The sequence below is a fragment of the Glycine soja genome, chromosome 18 (assembly GCF_004193775.1).
Source record: "Glycine soja cultivar W05 chromosome 18, ASM419377v2, whole genome shotgun sequence".
NCBI classification, from domain to species: domain Eukaryota; kingdom Viridiplantae; phylum Streptophyta; class Magnoliopsida; order Fabales; family Fabaceae; genus Glycine; species Glycine soja.
The window spans coordinates 5,066,923-5,089,195 of NC_041019.1; the positions used below are offsets into that span (position 1 = coordinate 5,066,923).

The 22,273-nt window shown below is 28.9% G+C and overlaps 2 protein-coding genes across 2 annotated transcripts; one reads left to right on the forward strand and one right to left on the reverse strand.

Annotated features, from left to right (window-relative positions):
• Window positions 1–1,704: 1,704 nt before the first annotated feature.
• Window positions 1,705–5,641, forward strand: LOC114396278 (cation/H(+) antiporter 14-like). The gene is made up of 4 exons (XM_028358175.1): window positions 1,705–1,741; window positions 2,152–2,507; window positions 3,134–4,132; window positions 4,535–5,641. The coding sequence occupies exons 1-4, from the start codon at window positions 1,705–1,707 to the stop codon at window positions 5,639–5,641; spliced, it is 2,499 nt and encodes an 832-aa protein (XP_028213976.1).
• Window positions 5,642–12,132: 6,491 nt separating this feature from the next.
• On the reverse strand, window positions 12,133–13,203 carry LOC114395369. Its single transcript, XM_028357130.1, has one exon. It carries the CDS (start codon window positions 13,022–13,024, stop codon window positions 12,527–12,529), a length of 498 nt encoding a protein of 165 aa, XP_028212931.1. The 5' UTR covers window positions 13,025–13,203; the 3' UTR covers window positions 12,133–12,526.
• Window positions 13,204–22,273: the final 9,070 nt, after the last annotated feature.

Sequence of the window (22,273 nt, forward strand, 5' to 3'; positions counted from 1 at the left end):
AAACACAATATATCCAAAAATTTAACACGTGGCTGTCACATCAAATTAATAGGCCCCATGACTTTAATGTGATTGTCACATCATCACTTAAAGTGATACTGAGCGACTGAGACTAAAAAAGTAAACATTAAAATTATAAAGATTGACAAAAAAGTAAACATTAAAATTATAAAGATTGACAGTGGTTAAAATTTTGTTTAAGGGTTCAAAATGAAAATTACTAAAACATATTATGCACAAAAGTAATAGTTATTGTGATTTCTCATTTAAGAATAGTACTGTAAAAAAAATGTAAGTTGACAATGGATAGAAATTAAACTCACTCATTTTTTTTCAAATCTTATTCTAATCTTTACCAATGTTGGGTGTTATAAACATGTTTATGTTCAGAACTGAGACCATGAAAGTCGTTGCTTCTAGTATATACATTTTGGTCACATAATTTGTTTTATATGCATGCTACAACGACATGAAGGTGCATTTCCTTGAATCATTCTATGATATTACATTACTATATGTTATGGTTATAGTTTGTGCTTTTAGTCAACCATAAAGAAGAAACAATTTTTGTCAACCAAAACTATACTTGTTTATGTTTAATCCATGAAAAAGAAATTAAGTTACAACTTTGCTTGGTCAGTTGATCTACCCTTGAAAGGAGACAAAATGTTGAGTTTTTACAAAAATAAATTACCTAAGTCAATGGATGAGTATGTCATTGTAGCTTTTTTTTTTTCATATTCATTAGTAGTATTTTAGACTAACAAAGTAGCATGTTATATTCAAAATTTGATATGCATCTGGTTTCAATTGGAAATTAATTCTAAGAAATTTTTTCACAAATTTGTGTCAATTTGGATAGTTTGCTTTTACATTTAACAATTCTTATTAAATTTTAATTTATTTAAATTGTAGATGAATTTGTCTTTGTATGCATAGTTGTGAAACTTGGTTCAGCTCAGTCAGTCAGACCGGTCCAATCGGGACCCGGTGGCCTAACTGGACCAGTTTCACTATTGGATCAATTAAGAAATTAACCTAGCCGAACCCGACTGGTTAGGTATTCGATTCCAAATGGACCAATCTGACCTGGTTGATTTTACAAAAAAAAAAAGGACTACGACGTCGTTTTGATATCTCATTATTGTCAATGGTTATTTTGGATTTTGGAATATGGATGAATTTTTCTTACTCAAATAATGTTAGTCATATACTTATATATATATATATATATATATATAATTTTGAATTTTTAATATATATCAGATCAAACCAGGCTAATTATTGACCCACCAGTTGGACCACTAACCCACTACCTCGATCGGATCAATGATTGGGGCGGGTTTCACAACTATGCTTATATGTATACAAATGCAACTAGTTTACAAAATAAACTTTAATTCAAACAAAAATAATTTGAAAGGACAATATCTTACGGATAGAATATTTTAAGGAGACCAATATTACAAAAAATAATTAATTTTTTAGAATTTAAAATAGTCATCTTAAAATATATTATTAAATATTAAAAAATCAGAGTTCAAAAAATATGTAGTACCTTTTATATAATCTTAATATATATATATATATATATATATATATATATATATATATATATATATATATATATATATATATATAATGTCATTGATTTAAGTGAAATTAGATTCAGATCTTTTAAGCAAGGTATTGGATTTAAGGTTTATGGATGAAAAATGTGATTGGAAGAGAAAATCTCACAGTTAGTCAATCAAGTTTTTCAACATAAATGAATCATCGGAAAAGACAGTGGATATTTCATACCTATAACATGGTATCCCACAAATACTTTTAAAATATACAATTAATCTTCATATTTGGTGATCTTATATTGTTACAAATCTTATGTATCCACACATGCATGCATATGCATTGAACATCAGGCTACATTCATAGGTCATTATCTTCTACATTTTAGCTGAGACCAAAAATCATAAGTTATAGTTACATATCTAGCATAGTACCTCATCTCATACCAACAATTAAGGAATTTTTTATTTTTTAATTACTATTCTTACTAACCCAATTATATCGGATAACACTAAATTGTCACTTTTAAACCATTAAGCTTTTTACTTCCTTGTCCATCCATTGTCTAAATTGTCATTTTAGTCTCTCTTTCCATCACCTCTCTTTCTCTCTCACATTCTTTGAAGTTTATTTGCGTTGTTCCTATCGTTGGTCTGGGTTTTGGCCATTGTTTTGGAGCATTAACTTTTCTTAAATTTATTGAAATGGATATTGAAAGGACAGATCAATTGAGTTCTTATGGAATGATTGGCGATGAAAAATTTGTATGTCAATATGTATTAAAACACACAAGCAAGGGTATTTGGTTTGGAGACAATCCCCTCTACCAAGACACATCTGTCTTATTTATTCAAATTATTGTTATGTACATTGTCGGCAGAATCATTTATCTCTTGTTAAGGCCTTGTCATCAAACCTTTCTCATTTCACAGATTGTGGTAAGTTTTTTTTTTCTTTTCATCAAAACTAACAACTATTGTTTTGTTGGTCGATTAGTTTGAGTTGTAGTTATCAATTGGTAACCAAAGGGATTTAAAGACAATATCAACCTTTCAATACAAAGATATCATTCATTTTTTATTCAATGTTGTATTATATAGGGATATCATAGTTACTAAAAGTTTAAAAATGTTCATTGACATGTATTTTAACTTAAGCATTTGAAATAATTATACTAAGTTGTGTTTGAGAATGCCATTTTCATAATAAAGTAAAGAATTTAATAAACATGCATGGTTATTATATTGTATTATCTAGGGAGACCATAGTTGCTAAAAGTATAAAATCATTCATGGGCATGAAAATGCATTTCAGCTTAAGCATTTAAAATAATTATAATAAAGCCATGTTTTGGAATGAATTTGTTTTTAAGTTATTATGAATTTTACAATAATCATTATAAAAGTTAACAAACTTATCATTCATGATGATTTATCATTGGAAGACCGTTAATCCATGTATTATTTAATTCTAAAATGTACAATTGTTTCTTTAACATGAATTTTCTACTGGATTTGATCTAATGGCTTATTATCTTGTGTTCCTTTTTCAATGGTCTCATCAGGCTGGAATCATATTGGGTCCTTTATTTCTAGGTCAACACAATTCAAGTTATGAGATGATATTTTCAACACCAAGCCAAATGACACTCACAACATTTGCAGAATTTGGCATGATAATCCATTTCTTTAAGATGGGGGTGCAAATCAATCCCAAGCTAATCTTAAAGATAGAAAAACAAGCCGTAACAATTGGTCTAATAGGCCACATGTCTGCTATAGCACTTGGTGGTGTAATTTTCAATATTGTTAAAGTAATGTACCCTGAAGGGATTAAAGACACTGATGTTCATGTTTTAGTGATATCATCTTCGGTCACTACATTTCCTGTTATTAGTGGCTTCCTAGCTGAGATGAACATTCTTAATTCAGAAATTGGACGCATGGCTATATCCACTTCCATGGTTAGTGATTCATGCATGTGGATATTGTATTTTGTGGTAATCAATAGTGCTAAAGCAGTAGAACAACAAACATATATACCTGTTACAGAAATAGCTGTGACAATTTGTTATTTCTCCATCTTATTCTTTTTTCTAAGGCCATTGGTTATATGGATCTCCAACCGTAATCCACAAGGAAAGCCTATGACAGAAAGTCATTTCTTGTCAATCATTTGTATATTACTATTTGTTGCATTTTCTGCAAGTGTTGCAGGACAACCTCCTTTCCTTGTTGCATTTTGTTTTGGCTTGATCTTGCCAGATGGTCCCCCTTTAGGTTCTGTTTTGGCTGAAAGACTTGACACTATTGGTTCTACTTTAATGGTTCCATCTTATTGCACTATTACTGGCCTCAGGACCAATGTTCCTTCATTAGTAAAATCCAAGACAATAACCATACAAGTTATCTTAATTGCAACGTATGTAGGAAAGTTTGTGGGAACCATTTTACCATCGCTTCACTTTCAGATTGAATTTTGGGATTCTTTTGCACTAGCTCTAATCATGTGTTGCAAAGGCCTTGTTGATCTCTGCATGCTCAACATGTTATTAAATTCTAAGGTACATTACCTCATTTTTTATTATAAAATAATAAGGAAATAACTATACAAACAAAACATAGATGTAATTTCTTAAGTGTTTTTTGTGTTGTTCTTCAATTAAAATTATAGTTTTATCTTGGTAACATGCTAATTTTTAATGCAAATCTTTATTTCGGGAATTATTGAGATGGAACTCCAATCTTGATTGGAGCATGACGATAAAAACACCTACACAACTACATCTGAATTTTGTATTCCATATCAATACACCTTTTCCAATGATCCCAATTTACTAATCCAATAAGTTTTTTAAACTCGTATTCATATAAAGAAGTTTTAGAATTGTATTACTTAGCATATAACATGTGATCATATATATATATATATTGCTAATTTATTTCTATTTGATGTATATCAATAGGCAATAGAAGAACTACCTTTCACCCTTGCTATATTTACTATGGTGGTCGTAACTGGATTTGCATCTATAGTAGTTCATTACATATATGATCCTTCAAGGAGGTATAAAGCCTATATTAGAAAGACAATTAAGGGTGGTCAACATGAACCTGATATCAAAATACTTGTCTGTGTTCACAACGAAGAAAATGTATATCCAATCATCAACCTTCTTCAAGCCTCCAACCCTACAAAGGCTACACCCATTTCAGTCTTTGTCATACATCTCATGGAGCTCTCAGGCAGGGCAATTTCCACTCTCACAAAAAGTAAAAGTACTAACAAGTCATCTCAACACATAAAAAATGTCTTTGATCAATTTCAAATGCATAATAAAGAGGGTGTCATCTTGCAATGTTTCACTGCAATTACCCCATATGTAAGCATGCACGATGATATATGCTACATGGCAATGGACTCCAAATCTAACATTGTGATTATGCCATTTCATAAGCAATGGTCCATGGATGGAAATGTTGAGTACTCCAATGCTTCAATTAGGATACTAAACCAAAATGTTTTAAAGAAAGCTCCTTGCTCAGTTGGAATCTTTATAGATCGAAGCCAAATGAGAGGCAAACTCTTAATCATATATGAGAAGTCACTTTGTGAAATTGCCATGGTCTTCTTAGGTGGAGGTGATGACCAAGAAGCCTTGGCTTATAGTTTACGTATGGCTCAACATCCAAATGTGAGACTAACAGTGTTTTGGGTAACAATTAAAATGCAAGACAACCAAAGGAAAACAAAGAACCCTTACATTGACTTGATGGAGCACATACGTTATAGTAGTTACCATGAAGGCAAAGTGACCTTCAAGGAAGAGATTGTGGAAGATGGAGCTGGAACAACACAAGTTATTCGAATGATAGAAGGACATTATAGTTTGGTCATAGTGGGTAGACATCACATGGCAGACTCTCCATGTACATTGGGCTTGACAGAATGGTGTGATATTCCTGAACTTGGTCCACTTGGGAACCTCTTAGCGACATCAGATTTTACATTTTCAGTTTTGGTTGTACAACAACAACCCCCCTTTAATTATGAATTTCAGTATATTACGTGATTTTTAAGAAAAAAAAATCTATAATAAAAGTAACATTTTTTTGGATATTTAACTCTAAAAAATATTTGTTATAGATTAATATCTGTTGAAATTTTGAAAGTCTTTGATGTAGTGATTTACATGCATTCACCCTGGGTACTTGATATCTTTACAAACTTTTGGAAATTTATTTAAATGCACCTTAGAATACATTAGCAAGGTATTTAAACTTAAAAAAAAATACATGCAAGAGAGTCACGAGCTTGTTACAAGATTGAAAATAGATAAAACTAGAAAAGTATGCAAAAAATACAATTTGAAGCTCTAAGAATAATTAAAGGTATGAAAAATGAGTTAAAAAATAGTATAGTAAGTTAAACATTGATGCGTGATTAATATATCTTGAAAGGTTGTTAGGTAATTTTTGTTATATTAATGATTTAAGTATTTTGAACAAATTACATAACATCCTTTTAGATTTTTTTGAATTACATATAACACCTTTCTTTATTTAATGTTTGCTTAATATATAAGGTAGCAAAATATATAAGAAATGTCAGTTGAAGGTTTCCAAACATTAAAAGAGTTAATATAGGAATAGAAAAAAGAGCGGTATGGTGTGTAATTCAAAAAAAGCTCAAGGAACGCAAGTGTAATTTGCTCAAGTATTTTTTTAAAATCATTCTGCAAATAATATAATGATTAAAAATTAAAAAGTAAAAAAAAATATTTAATATTATCAAGGCTATAATTTTAATAAAAAATTATATATTGATTATTTCATTATTACCCTAAAATGATTGTAAAAATAGGTCATTAATTAAGGTGGTTTAGAAAGTGTTATAATACTATGTGTTAATTAATTAATGCAACCACATTGGCAAAACTATCTTATAAGCTATTTGAAAGCATACAAGTTATAAGTTAGGAGTTGAAAAGTTAAAAGCTTAGAAGGTAGCCGATGCCTAAAACAAGTTTGATTACACATGATTTTATAAACTTAGTTATTTCATAGTTCTACCAATTGGAAGTAGATGATCACTAACATACAATCTAAAAAATAGGATTGATTAATTCCTAGAATTGACAAAACAATGAAATAATTCTATTGAGAAAGGGAACACCAAAAGTTCAATTAAAATCGTAGCAATGAATTATATGTTTACTTCACATCACAACCCTAGAAAACGTCATCAACTAACCATAAGCACTGGAAGGCAGAAGATTACAATTGATAACAAAAAAACCAAAAAGGGATAAAAATCTTACAAATAAGAACCCATATAGTGTTCCTCGCACTCCTCTATGCCTATGTTTCTCTCTTATCATTGGTTCTCTTAGAAGAAAAACTTTTCTTTTTCTATTTATAACCAACATTTTCTGAGTATAAGTGCAGAGTCCACATAGTCATTCTCAAATTAGCACGATTGTCCTACAAGAGCTACAAATTCAAAATTCAAACTTGTTGGTGCCTTCATGATTCAACATGGTTGTGTTAAAAAAGTGACATTGATTCTCTTTTTGTGAAATTTGTAGCACAATTATGTTGAACATAGCATGGTTGTGTTGAACATAGCACGATCATGTTATCGAGAAGTGCCTATTTACTTTTCAAGATGTCTTCTTTTGAGTTATTTACTCACTTATTCTCTCTTGGGGGCCTTCTTATTACACACTTATCCAAAAACGTAAGTTTTGCTAAAATAATATATAGAAAATAAAGTATTTTCAATGCCAAAACTCATCCTATGCATCCTGTACAAAATATGTTTTTATCACTAGCTAATTGAATAATAATGTGTTTGGTGACATTAATTAACTAATGCTGATAAATGTTAATTGACAAAATGACACATTTAGTTATTTAATTATAACTGTGTGTATCACTTTTGACAATTAAATTTATTTCTAATAGCATATTGTCTTAAACCTCTAGTGTTGTTTATGTTTGTTCAAATTCTTTTCCTATTTCAAATAAGATTGGTTTATTGAGAAATTTTGTAGTATTTACATGTCATTTCTTATAATAAAAAAATACTTTTAAACATTCAAATTGTTATGCAACGTCCCAATTCAAGCATGTAGTTTATATTAATAGCATTTCCATAAACATGAAAACTATAAGATTATTAGTATCTTAAGAACAAGTTATTCTAGCTTGCGAAAAAAAAAGAGCATGCTATATTAATAGCATTTCCACAAAATTTATTATAATATACTATTAAGTTTCTATAATAGAGTTTAGGAACTTACTTAAATCTATATTGCATTCCAGAAATGTTAACTTTTTCTCCCTTCTGTGACTTTCTTTTCTTGGTCTCTATGGTGGTGTAGAAACACCTTGATCAATATTTACTTTTATTGTGTTCTCCCAAATTTCTTACATGAAAAAAGAGTTATTGGAGAACATGAATATGACAGAAAGAATTCATCCTTTAGTGAGAACCAACTTCTTTTCTAAGAACATTTGTAACCTTTCTTATTTTTTAATGCAGTAGAAATATAATAACACGAAAAGAATGAGCTCACTAGGAAAAACACCCAAAGGGCATCAGCTATCAATTTAGAGTTGTAGGACAAGAATCTAAAGCAATAAAGGGACTGTCTTCCAAAACTTATTTCTTAGTCAGCCAACCTGCACAGTTGTTACCTTCTCTCAAAGAGTATTGAAACTTATTTCTTATGAAGAAAACTACTAATTTTTTCGACAAAGGAGAGAAAGGGTGAGTAGGAACCACCCCTTTACAAATTAATGATATTGATTGCCATCTTAAAATCATTTTCGCATATTAGATTTCAAATTTCCTCAAGCCAAAGCCATGTTGATACCGTGATAAATAGCCTACATCATGAACCTGAATAGCCAAAATTTCAGTAACCATAATGATCTCTCACCAGCCCTCCAAAGCCTGATTTGTCGGGCTTGTCATAGAAACTCCAATCCATACTTAGTTTATACACATTAATGAAGTGAGAAGAGAGGAATTTGTCAAAAAAAATTATGCTCTAAAAGAGAGAAATTAACTTATTGTAAGATCCAAAAAATTAAATAAAACACTCACCTTAACGACCTTAATATTTGAGTAAATTTTTATGCAAAATATTTAAATCTGTATGATATTGTAGACCCACAAAATTAAAATAAGATTTAATTCAATATCCCACAAAATTAAAATAAGATTTAATTATTTATTTAGTTCCTACAATATCAAACTTATATCTTTTAGTTCATATAATTAAACTTATATCTTTTAGTCCATATAATTAATAAGTGAATTTTTTAATTCTTAAAATTTAATAAGTAAGTTTTTTAGTCCCTGAAGTTTCCATCTTAATTTTCAAAATGTTTCTGTTATTAAATTTTTTTAACTCTATGAGTAAATTTTTTTTACTCTGTGAGTTAAAAAAATTTAATCGAGGAACCTTTTGAGAATTAAAATTTAAATTTCAAAGATTAAAAATCTACTTGTTAATTATAAAAACTAAAAAGAATAAATTTAAAAACTATAGAAATTAAATAAATAATTAAATTTTATAATAAATAACTCATTTAAGTATTCATCCGTTATGAATACTCTAACAAGATTCATTAAATTTGTCTAGCTTAAGATTAATTAGAAGACAAATAATCTTAAACTAGTGTCTATATTTGTACAGTTAATTAATATTCCTATAGCCTAAGATAAATTTACCTGTGTAATTCGTTATTGAAATCGGTGACACTTTGCTTTGTAAAAAGGGCTTCCAAATTAAAGTTCCAATCAATCCTATATTTTAGTGGTTTAAAACGAAAATTTAAACCATTTGATTTCGAAAAAAGTAAACTAACAACAATTAATCAGTTGATTTTGGTTCAGGTTCACCAAAAAAGATGTCTATCGATCTACACATAGTGGAGTGAAGCAAAAGTAGGCATAAGGGTCCAAAGCAATTAATATAATAATATATGGATGAGTTGGACTCACAAAGGGATGTGCAAAGACTTGTCTATTAGTATTAGCATGGGAGAGAGAGGAGGGGGGAATCCATCATGTGAAAAACTGAGTAATTAATGGGAAATAAGTTAAGGAAGATATGCCAGCTTGTTTGCTTTTGTTTCTTTATGAATGTAGCGTGGAGATGTCGCTATTTGAGAATTTGGTTTTTTGAAAGACAACAAGATAAAGCTAGCCACGTTTACTTTAATTTTCAAATCATGGAGTATATGTAGTCATATTCCTCATAAACCCAGCAAGCCCCACCTTAATTTTTTTTTCTCTCTTTCTATTAATGTTTCTATTATATATAATATAGATCTTAATTTCTTGCCAAATGGTTCCTTCTGATTTTATAACTAAATATCGTCACATACTCTTCTAGTGAGTAGTCATACTCATTTCATAAACCCCAAATTTTCAACATTTTCTTCCAGTTTTTGTTATATTCATTTTCTTGTTTAAAAGCACAAGTTGCTCAGCAATTTTAAATTTTAGATAAGAGAGTAATAACTCAAAAAAGGAGTTAAACTAAACAATTTGTGTATATAGTTTCATTTCATTTAAATTTTGGTCCCTTATTTTATAGGGAAATGTTTTTCTGTCGAACACCTCGTATAGTAATATAAATTTAGAGAGATGAATAATAGAAAAAAATATATAATAAGTATTTGATGAAACGAAAAAAAAAGATAAAAATAAATGAAGAGTGCCAATGAGATTTCTAAAATATTGAAGGATGTAAGTATCACGTAATATTCTTTTTTTATATTGATATATTCCTATAATTTTTTTAAAAAAGAAACATTTAATTATTCCCACCGGTATAACATTAGTCTATATTTTTTTCGCTCATTTAAAGTTTATTCTTACTAATTTTAATAGATATCTATTATTCATTACAAAATCATCCTTACACTTAGTAAATGACGAAAACTAAATCAGCGAGACTATAAAAGACTACGATAAAAATAAAAATAAAAATAAAAAACAATCCTAACTAAAATTTAAGGCATATGAAAACCTTAAAGATTAATTATACTTTTAATCTCATAAATTGAGTGGTCTGTCTTTTTTAATCTTTCAAATTAAAATTTATATTTTTAGTCTCTCACATTTTGTATGACTTTTTTTGTCTTTCTTAACTGATTTTTGCAGTTTGGATGCATAATTTATGGTGGATTTTTTTCGTGCAAGAGAGACTAAAAAAATATTTTGCAAATTTGACAAACTAAAAAAATAAAATTTTTAATTTAAAATATTAAAAAGATACACTCTTAAATTTAGAAAACTAAAAACATATTTTAGCCAACCTTAATTAATGACTAAGTATTCAGTTTAACTACTTAATTAGTCATAGATATTCACTCATTAATTATTTATGATTCACAATTGACTAATTGAGGTATTGTTTTTTTCTATATATATATAGATGTCAAGAAACATTGGAAATATGATTAATTTGTAAGTATAATTTTTTTTAACTACTAACCAATTGAAAACCATAGTATTAAAAATGATTTTATCCGTAATTATTTGCAAAGTTAATAATCTTAGCCTACATAACAATATATAATGAATAATAGTGTAAAAAATCTTTATATTGTTAATGCTTTTTAATTAAATTCTCAAAATATAATATACTAAACAATAAAAAGTTAATTGATCAGGTGATTTGTTTCAACTTTATTTGTCAAAAAATATTTTTCAAATTTTTTTTTTAAACTTTTGAATAAAATAGAATAAATAAAAAAAATCAGATTTCTGATGATTTTAAGAAATTGGATTAACTAATAGTTTCTAAAAAAATAATTTTATATAATTATAATCAAATAAAAAATAAGTTATAATTATATTTTATATAAAAACTCTAAAATTTAAATTACTGTTATATATAAAACCAACTCGTTCCCCTGACATTAATGTTATAAAAAAAAGGTTGGGGATGAAGCTTGTGTAGACTTGCAATCATTAACCTTAATCGGAACATAATCTATACCTTTGCTTAATTTATAATTAATAAGGTTGTTATCCGAAATCCCCTCCCTACTTCATAAAAAATAGATTATTAATTTAATTTTATATGCTCAAGTTTTACCTTGACTTCATGACAAGAACTAAAACACTTGTAAATTTAATAATATAGTTACAGCTGTTCATCACCTTAATAAGTTGGAATGACACTCTAGGCCACCAAACAAAATTGGTTATATATAATTGAAATAATAATGTCAGCTTAAGACTTTTTCTTTAGTTTCGTTTTCTATAAATAGATTCCTTTATAGACATATAGTATGTTCTAACATGCATGTTCAATTCCACTTAAATAACGGAAATTAAACTCGGCTTAATCGTTGGAAAATGAGCTACATTCAAAACTATTTTTTAAAGCATTAGTTGGATGCCACAATTATTTTGCTTAGAAAACGAAACTACTCTTAAATTTTAGTTTCATTTATGATTAAAAAAAAAATCAAAGTTTCACTTGGACAAGCCATTTAAGACAAATAGACAAGCTTTCCGATTGTGGGGTACAAATTAAAGTTAAACACTCATTTTTCTTCGATACATGCATATCAACAGACATAAATAAATAAAAAGGATGATATTTAATTTGCATGAACTTGAGGTTGGAAATCTCTTGCTACAAACTTGAAATCTTCACTTTTGGTAACATTTTTTCCCCTCTTTTTTTACCTTATTGTTGGAAAGCAAACAGATTAAAAGGCTTGACCAAATTCAACTCAGCAAGACAATTTGAAGGGAAAGTAAACTTTTTTATCCACAAAATCAAATTCCCACATACATTTATAAAACACAGGGAAAAAAAAAAAGTCGTGTCGCTATATTTCAATAATTGAACATTTTTTTTTCTTTTTCTTCTCTTCTTTTCCGGCCATGTTGGATTCCGGCCACCGGCACAAAAAACCGACTAATCTTCCAATATACTCTCTAAATGAGGCCTCCATATTCCGATGCGGCCTTTCCGGCGATCCCGGCACGACGATCTCTTCTCTTTAGAACCTTTGTGAGTGACTTTGAGGTACCCTTGTGGTAGTGAAGAATAATCAACATCACTACTACCCTTGTTGCTTTTCATTGTTGATGCTTTCTTTTTTATACCAGTATCACCACCAATGCTTCCCTTTCCGGCGTGCCGTTTATTCTCCGGCAGTGAAGATTCCGGGATCAAGAAGTATATGCTGCCCCTCTTGAGCTCGGTCTCCGGCGAGAGGATCAAAATCCGACGAACGACTCCCTGAGAGCTAGGTTTGCTTAGAACATGGTTAGGGTTGGCTTTTAGAACCTCTCCTGCTGTGATTGGACGTGTAATCTCTTCCACATAGCCGTTTAAATGGACTATTCGAATCAAGTCTAGAGCCCCACATGGAAGAACACAAGCCAAACAACACCTTAAGCTGTTTCCCATTCTTGCTCTATGAATAAAACTATAGCTAGGAAATTAAAACTGATCTAGGGTTTGAATCTTGATCAGAAAAAAAAAAGGTATATATACCTTTATAGGCCTTTTGGCTAAGATTAAGTGTAGCTTTGAATGTTGGGGAATTGTTTGAACAAGGAAGAGGGTGGAGGAGGAGTTGTGTATATATAGCAACAACCGTACTTGTAATACAAAGGGAGGATTTAATAATAATGGTGGGTGATGATGATGATGTTGTAGTTAATAATTATGGAACTGGGTGGATTCTAATTGACGAAAGTGCCCTTTAAAAAATGTGACTTTTCAAATTTTTGGGGTTTGAATACTCACATGGTGGGGTTGGCTTCCTTGTATGTGTAACTAACTTGTGTGTATAGGTTATGGCTAGCCGTCTTGTGTTGCTTTAAGAAGTATAGTGACTACCATAGTTAATTTTGCCAAGATTGGTTATGGATCTATATTTATAGAATCCTTAATTTTCTTATTTGGTTCATCTTTCAATTTTATCTTGGTTTATTACGGAAAATTAAACCCATATGACTAATGAGTTTTTGCTTTGACTATATATGCAGGCGATATATATATATATATATATATATATATATATATATATATATATATATATATATATATATATATATATATATATATATAAGATTGATGAAGGTTGAGAATAAGTGAATTAAAAATGAGTTATGGTTAGTAGTACAGCCATGTTTATCTGTGTGCATAATTAACTAGAAAAAAAATTGCAGAGTCTATTTAGCAAATTATATTTCTTTTTGTTGAAAGACTATGCTTAAATTACGCTCGTGTTTTTCTTATTTTAAAATATACATCTTCCATGAAAAGATGAAAATGCACATTTTGAGTCTATTTTAATGTAATAATCATTTTCGAGTATTATTTTCTCTCATGGTAATTACCAACATGATTAATAGTTTTGAGCATCAATTATCAAATTTGGAACCTTAGAAGATAAAATCAAGATTTTAGATGAAATTTTAAAGTAGATAATTAAAGTTCCTTGTTAAAACTATCATTGATCATGGATCAACTTATACAAAATTCTTTTAATTTAACTAATTGTCTTGACTTCAAGTTTTGAGTATTTAATCATGTTAAGTACTCGAGAGATATACTAAAGTGTAATTTATATCTATTTCTTAAAAACAAGTGTAATTATAAAATAAATTAAGCATGGGGGAGGTGTAATATAAGCATCTTTAATGGAAGAAAGTGTAATTTATACTCTTCAGCAGAGCATGGAAAGCAATTAATTATTAATCTATTTTCCTCTTCTCTTATAGAACATCGAAGTGAGTAAGAAATATTCTTCATTCATTTTTCACTATCTACAAACTATAAGTAAGTAAAAAAAATTTAAAAAAATATTTCACTTAAGTTTGAATTTCTGCCGTTCTTCAGGCATACCCAAAATGGTAATTGAAGTGAAGGCCTACAAGAAAAATTATTTGCAACTTATGAGTAGTTATTTTATTAATAAGCTAGTGTGTGGGCATGAGTATCTGGAATCATGCAGGTTAATTAATTTGGATTTTTTTGGAAGAACAAAACTATGAATTTACAGTCACAAAAAATAAGTCAAAAAACAACATACCAAAAGGACATGCATCAATTAATGATTCTATGAGTTGTATATATACTAAAATTAAAGGATGCTTCAAATTGTCTTTAAATTAATTGATACATATTTACTACTATCTAGTACGGAGGGACACAGTATACACTTAGAACTGGTAGTCTGGTATACACTTTTTTTATTTAGTTTTCATTTTTTTCTATCAATATTAAATGAGGAAAATGTGGTCTAGAATAATAGATGTACATATTGGAGAAGCCATTAAATGTGTGCATGCAATAGGGGATATATAGTAATTATAAAAGGTTTGAAGTTAATTAAAACTTTACTTTTTGTACTACAATATTGTTATTTCTCTGTGGTATCACAACTATTAAATAAACGGAAGAAACAAAATATCATTTCCCATAAACTGAGACCTTGGTTGATCAAACATTAATTTAGATCCAGAAGCTGCCATGGGAAGTAGTGTGATCATCTGTACGAAGGTTATGAAGAAATAGATAAATATATTGGCACCTAACATGAAACTCGTTCACCGATAAAAGAGACAAAGGAATTATGAAAAAAAAAAATTAAAGGGATCGAGAATAAGGTTAAGGCCCTTAACCGTTTCCTAATTTTATCTATGAAATCCGCTTTTAAGGGTAACCATGTTTACCAACAGAATCCCTAGGTCATAATGTTCAGGCTAGGCTTCAAATTACTCCAATATTTGAAAAAAAAATTAAAATAAAAAACCTAGGTACGTATTGCATTGGGAAAGTACATATCTTCAACTACGTACGGCGGTGTGTCCAAAAACTTAAAGGCTGCATAAATGATTAAGCACTTGCATTTCTAGACCAATGTTCTTTTCTCAACTAAACTTATGAGTGAGTAGATTTGTTTTCATTCCAAATTTCCAATAATAAAACTCAACTTAAATTTTAACTTAGTATTTATCTTTCTATTCACATAAAAATTCTCATTTTAGTTTAGAAAATTATTTTTTCAATAGTTAAAGCAACCTTGTTTATAGTTGCTTATACAAACAATTTTTATAAGAACACTAATTTGAGTGTGTTTCTTGTTTTTAGTGTATTTGTATACTTACATGTACATAAATACTAGTAGGTGTTATCAATGTTAAAAGGAATGTTGGTTTGTAAGTGATGATTAATTAACTCCCTTAAGCATAGGTCGGAAGTATATTGCTTAATTAGCTCTCAACCAGCCTGGGCAATGATTCAACTTAATTATTGATGCAGTCATCCTCTAGTTATCTCCATGCATGATTTTTTTTTCCCTTTTAGTTTAAATGTAGACCAAGCCAATATTAATTAGCTCATCCTACGTACCAAGCTAGCTACCTTTCATGTTTCATACATATAATTGGAGGGAATGGGGACTACCATGATGTGATATTTCCATCACTTCAAAAAACTTCTTTTCATGACAGATATTTGTATGTTCTTTTTTCATGAAAGAAATTAGGTAATGATGTGGACAACTCATGATTGATGAAACTAATAAGTTCCATATATATATGCTTACATAATTTTTGTTTGAAAATAAAGAAATCAAAGAAAATAATATATATATATATATATATATATATATATATATATATAATATTTCAATTAATGGATCAGAAAATTTTGGTGGAAACCGTGTGAAAATTAGACGACCCGTCAAGTCTACAAAATTCGGTGATCAGATCTCTCCATCGGCATCGCCCCATGTTTTTAATGGATCAGAATACGTGTTTTTTCATTCATTTTATTTATTTATAAAAAAATAAATTCTAAGAATACTATAGACATCTCAAAGTCCCAATTTTTATAAAACTGGTTTTTTTTTTCTGATTCATTTTTCAAACTCATTTGGTTTCAAATTTCAACTATATAAATGCAAATTTTTCGTTTCTTATATTTTGTTATGCTTGTAATTGTCCTGAAAAAAATTAGGTATATATATTATTGAACTATTATGTGGCTGGCTTTTTCAATTTTTATTCATATTATCATATATTTAAGTATTTAACTAGCTATGTGCTGGCTGCTGGCTCTTTTATTGTCTTCTTAATTAATTTCTCACAATTAATTTCTTCATGAAAGTTCAAACTTGAGACAAAAGGTCAAGAAGAAAAATCTCTTTCGATTTGGACTAACATTATTTGGATATATACAAAAGCTTTTACATCATAAATCAAAAGAAAAGAAAAATGTAAATATTAAGATTGCTTAATGTCACCTAGATCTTACATTCTAACCAATATACATTTCACTTTTGTTCTGTCTTTTTTTTCCTTATTCTTTTCTCCGTGTGATCTGGTAAGTGTAACTGCTAATTTTGGAAGGTAGTGGTGTTGGTGTGCTGGCTAGATGCACACAGTGTATAGAGGATGAAGCTTCGTGGCACTTAGGTTTCAGGCACCGACCACAACAGCTGAAAACCTCAATCAAAGGCTTCTCATAAACTATTGTGGTAGTTAAAGAAACGCACGAGGCTTGCCATTTACAAGATTCCTAGTGCACTAGTATTAAATCTAACAGAAAGAAAGAAGCTTAATTTGAGGGGTACTAACTAATAATCCATTATTGAACAACGTGAACTTAGTCTGTCTCTACACTAAAGCCAAGGTGGAAACCCCATTAATTAATCAATCCACACTTACTATTTTTATCTTTCTCGAAGTCTAAATAAATGTGCTTAAGTAACTTACTAGCTAGTATGTATAAATTATGAGTAATAATCATTTGTTTGGTTATTATAATATCCTACAAATTTAATGCTGCCGTGGTACTAGTATACTAGTATATAAAAAAATCATATAAACTAAAAATTTTTAAACAAGTAATTTCGTATTTGAGTCTCTTGACTAAAGTTTAGAATTGATTTTTGATTTGAGAAACCAATCATGACTAGAATTATTTTTTCTGGATCTAAATATATGCAAAAAAAATATTTTTAAACTAAAATATAAGTACATTTTAGTTATTTTAATTGTATTTAATGATATCATCCAAAAATACTGTTCAATTAATTGTGATTTTAATTTTAATAAAAAAAAAATTTATCAAATTTTAATGAATACACTTTAAAAAAATTGTTTTTAAAATATGATTGGTAAAATTAAATAATAGTAACCAGTTTTGTTAATATTTAACTCCAGGGTAGTACTATATTACTTCAAAATGATCAGGAGTAAGAAATTGGTTACATGCCAAATAAAAATCTTAGATACCTTCTAGTTATATAAAAAAAATCATAATCTTAATACTAATGCCAACAACTAATTGATTCAAATAACCATAGAGTTAGGTCCTTTAAGCAAGAGGTTAAATATTTGAATTCTAACTCTCATTAATAGGAAAAAAAATGGTTGAGATGAAAATTTTGTCTTTAAATGCTTTTATATTTTGTAAAAGAAATTAGTTTTAATAAATAATTAGAAATGATCTTTATAATATGTACAATATAAATATCATAATTAATCTCAAGAGTCTTGATAATCAATATTTTAAAGATATTGATTAAGAAATTTAAAATAAAAATATTAAAATTTGTATTAAAAATATATTAGAAATCACAGTAAAAGTTTATTAATGACATTTTTTAATAAAAAATTTCCATTTTTATTTCTTAATTAGTATTATATCTTTAATTTTTAATTATTTGTTTGAGTGGAAAGGAAAAAAAATAAATAAACATTAAAATAAGATTTAACTTACTTCTTTTTTTTCATTCTATCGAAAGGACCAAAGATATTGAAGTAGTATTATAATTAAACTGCTCACAACCATCACCTCGAGGCTCGTTCTGTTATTGTACATATCAGTCAACTGAGTCAAGTAAGTGCATGTCCTTTTTGTGAAGTTAACATCCCGAGAAACTATTATCTCTAGGTTCAGGATTGAGATTCAGATGATGATTGGTCTTCATCTTGAGCCATATATATAAGCTTGTTAAAATTAAGGCAAGCGTTAACCAACAAATTAACAATATTGATTAAGAATCAATGCTTTTAAAACACTGATTTGGAAGACAAAAAAGTTGTGATAGATATTATTTTTAATATAGTCATTACTACACAAGAATCAATAAATCTATCAGTATCAATTTGTGATTTTTTACATATATCAATTTGTAATCAAACAACAATGTAAAAATTATTTACATTTTTTATTTACTAAAAAAATTAAATATCATAGTGAATGAGTAAATGGCATCAATATTTTCGATCAAAGAAATAAAAATAAACTTGGTGTTGGTTGATGAGTCCTAACTCCTAATAGCATGTTTGTGGATGACGGTGAGGTAAGCCAAAAATGAGTTATGAAATCTAGATGAATGCAAAATAACATATAGTTACTTTGAAACATCATGATAATACCGTAATTTTAAGATAGTTAACATGATTTTAAAAAGTATTTAAACATGTTGTAAGCGAAGTGATAATCAGTTGTTGTTTTTTAATCCACATACAGAAACAGGCCTAAATGATAGCAAGTCAGTTTCAGTACACGACAAATTTAGGACTTGTACTATAGTACCACTTCCCCGTAATTCTGATAGGGTTTGGAGTTGGAGTAATATTTTAGAAGATCTCCCAGATCCTCAATCCCCACCCCAGATTTTTATTTATTGGTTTTGCTACTACCTATACGTAATAATACACATTGGTAATTACATATATGTCTGATTGAACAAGAGGATTCCATAAAATTTTATGGTAATAATAAAATTATTTTTCTATGCACTTTGTTTATAAATATTTATGGTTGTTGTGTCGTTAAAATGTTGAAAACACTCCACTAATTTGTTGATAATGTACGCAGACAAGTCGTCAAATGTTCAAAGAACAGTAGGAATCGTACTAGAAAATGAAGAAGGCTTGGTAATAGAGTAATCTTAACGTTAGATTTTTTTTTCTTTTCACCACACGTCAATGGTGGACCTATTCAGATTTAAGAGAATAGACGTGTGGTCAAATTTGTCAGGACAATTACTTCTTGCATCTTCTTAATTATTATTTGTAATTAATCTGGAATGTAAAATTACATTTTGAAAAGATCGTTCTCAAATGTAAATTTTTAGATTTTAGATTAAGTGTTCCAGAAGTTTAAAGGCGCAGGAAGCAAAATTGAAGATGCTGAAAGTAGCTGCCTTTGAGGCAGTAGCTAAAGCCATAATGGACACACCAGTTTAGCCACCGATAACCCACCACGACCTCGACCACCTTGAGTACCTTCAATGTCTTCTTACCATTAATTGTAACTTACGTACATAAAAAATAAAAGGGAGATAAGCAAATAAACAATGTAAGAACACAAAAGGGACCATGGATAAAACTAACTAGGGTTGTGAAAAAAATATTACTAACTTAGGCATTGCAATCTTTCCTTACTAAATTAAATACCCCTTCCATCGCAACACCAAGCACCACTATACTTGGAGAGTAGAGGTTATCATCCTAGAACAGTACAAAATATAACTATGTGCATGTTTGAATATCTATTGCAAATCGACAGTGGTGGCAAAATGAAATTTGTAAAATCATCATCATTACCCTTCCTTTTGCAATCAGTTTACGATCGCAAATCGACAGTGGTGACAAAATGAAATTTGCAAATTGTATCATCACCCTTCTTTTTTTAATCAGTTTAAAGTGAATCATTCGATTTGATCTTGAAATTCATACATAATAAGTTAGACTGAATATAAAAAATGCTTTACATACATGCCAATAATTAACCATATCCAAATTATAATTGTCCATCTCTTGGTATACGTGAAGCTAGCAAGTAAGGCTTGATTACCAGTGCTGTGGGTTTGTTGAAGTTACCGGGTTTTAAGAATTAAGGGAACAGCTTTAATAATTGTCATCTTTTTATTTTTGGCGGGGAGATCGGGTTCTTTGAAATCAGAGGATCGAGGGGTAGTCATATCTAAAGGCTTTCACAGTTGTTTTATTGGTTACATGGGGGAGCCAATCAAGGTTATGTGTGGGTTCTGTACTGTAACTTTGTGGTACCTTTTCTTTGTAGTCCCTTCTTTTATATATATATATATATATATATTGTTTATCGAAAATCTTGAAATGGTTGGTTGAACATGGTTAAAATGACCCTTCATTAGATTTGAGACCATCAAACCAATTAATGGCCATCTTCTTTTTTTTTTATTATCAAAGATCCAAGTTATGTGTTGTGAATGGCTTTTGCGTCTTTATCTTTCTCATTGATGCTGATCTACCAGTTAGATTTTTTTAGTTCCCTTTTCATTTGTGGTAAACATACAAGCTACTTTGCTAAAAAAAGCCTAAAATTAATCAAGATGTAATCGCTTTAGTGACCTGGCAAGTGGCATGAAGACGAGTTATTATCCACGTATACGTTGAAATAGACATGCACGTATACGATAATATTGTTAATACTATAAATGTAATAATACTTAGATAATAACTGAATATTACATTAACATATATGTAATCAACCCATATTCAAATTAATTAGAATCAAACTTTAAAAAATTTAATTTTAATGTTGTATATAAAAATCGATATCATACCTAAAGACTGAATTTTAAACGCATATATATATATATATATATATATATATATATAAAAAGTACAATTTTCAATCCTGAACTGAACTGATTATGTTACATCGATGTAATGAAAATATCTGCTTCATATGTTAGAGTACCAAAAAATGCAAAAAGAGAGCACATATTACAGAGCTGCAGAAAGATCCCCTACATCAAAATCGAATAAAATAAATAAATAAATAAAAGCTTTATAGATTTTTTTTGTACCTCTAAAAAAGTAAAAATATCATGATTCTTTTTTTTTAGAATTTATAAAAAACATTTACCATAATTTTTCTATTTAACGAAATAATATAGTTTTAATTTCTCATTATATATAAAATACTAAAATCACATTATTTTTTAAATGCAGAGATTTTAAATAAATAATATTTCTATAAAAATTAAAACAAAAATTCACGATATTTTCATGAAAAAAATATTTAACCTAAAATTAAAATTAAAAAAAAAAGCAACAAGCCTCTCTTCCCTTCTCTGCAGTCAATTAAGACTGCAACCACAACACAAAAGTACAAATTCGTATTCAACTATTGTCACATCACATCGTTTATTTTGAGTGGAATATATCAGCGGTAGGTTAGAATTAGATTATGTATATCTTTAATTTTCATATGGTTGTGCATTTTAAGGTAGAGCTTTACCTCAAGTTCCTCGGGATGTTATTGTAACCACCAAATCTAGAATATAATTTTGTAAGTACTGCTTCATGTTTCGAAACATTGAATGGGTTCTTGGAGAACGGAGATCGAGATCGATCGAGATCAATTTTAAGCATTGATCTTAACTGGCAAGACCCATAAACTTGAATATGATTTCTATCCACGAGTGGGTTAGTATCCAATCAAATCTAATATTAAAACAAGCTCTTGGTCCTAGATAAATTGGCCACAGGAATCTATATTTTCGATGGTGCATGCACCGGTTCAATTGGCTACAATCAAATTTAATGGAGATATTTAATCAAATTGGTATTAATTAAATGCCTTCATCAGTTCTGCATATATATGAAATATCTTCTATATATCATGATAAAGTATATA

Excerpts from the sequence above, each read along its gene's own strand:
- LOC114396278 (XM_028358175.1), top strand. The coding sequence starts at position 1,705 with ATGGATGAAAAATGTGATTGGAAGAGAAAATCTCACA. Across the intron at positions 1,742-2,151 it reads TTGGAAGAGAAAATCTCACA|TCTCTCTTTCCATCACCTCT; the intron begins GTTAGTCAATCA and ends TTGTCATTTTAG. Across the intron at positions 2,508-3,133 it reads TTCTCATTTCACAGATTGTG|GCTGGAATCATATTGGGTCC; the intron begins GTAAGTTTTTTT and ends TGGTCTCATCAG.
- LOC114395369 (XM_028357130.1), bottom strand. The coding sequence starts at position 13,024 with ATGGGAAACAGCTTAAGGTGTTGTTTGGCTTGTGTTCTTCCATGTGGG.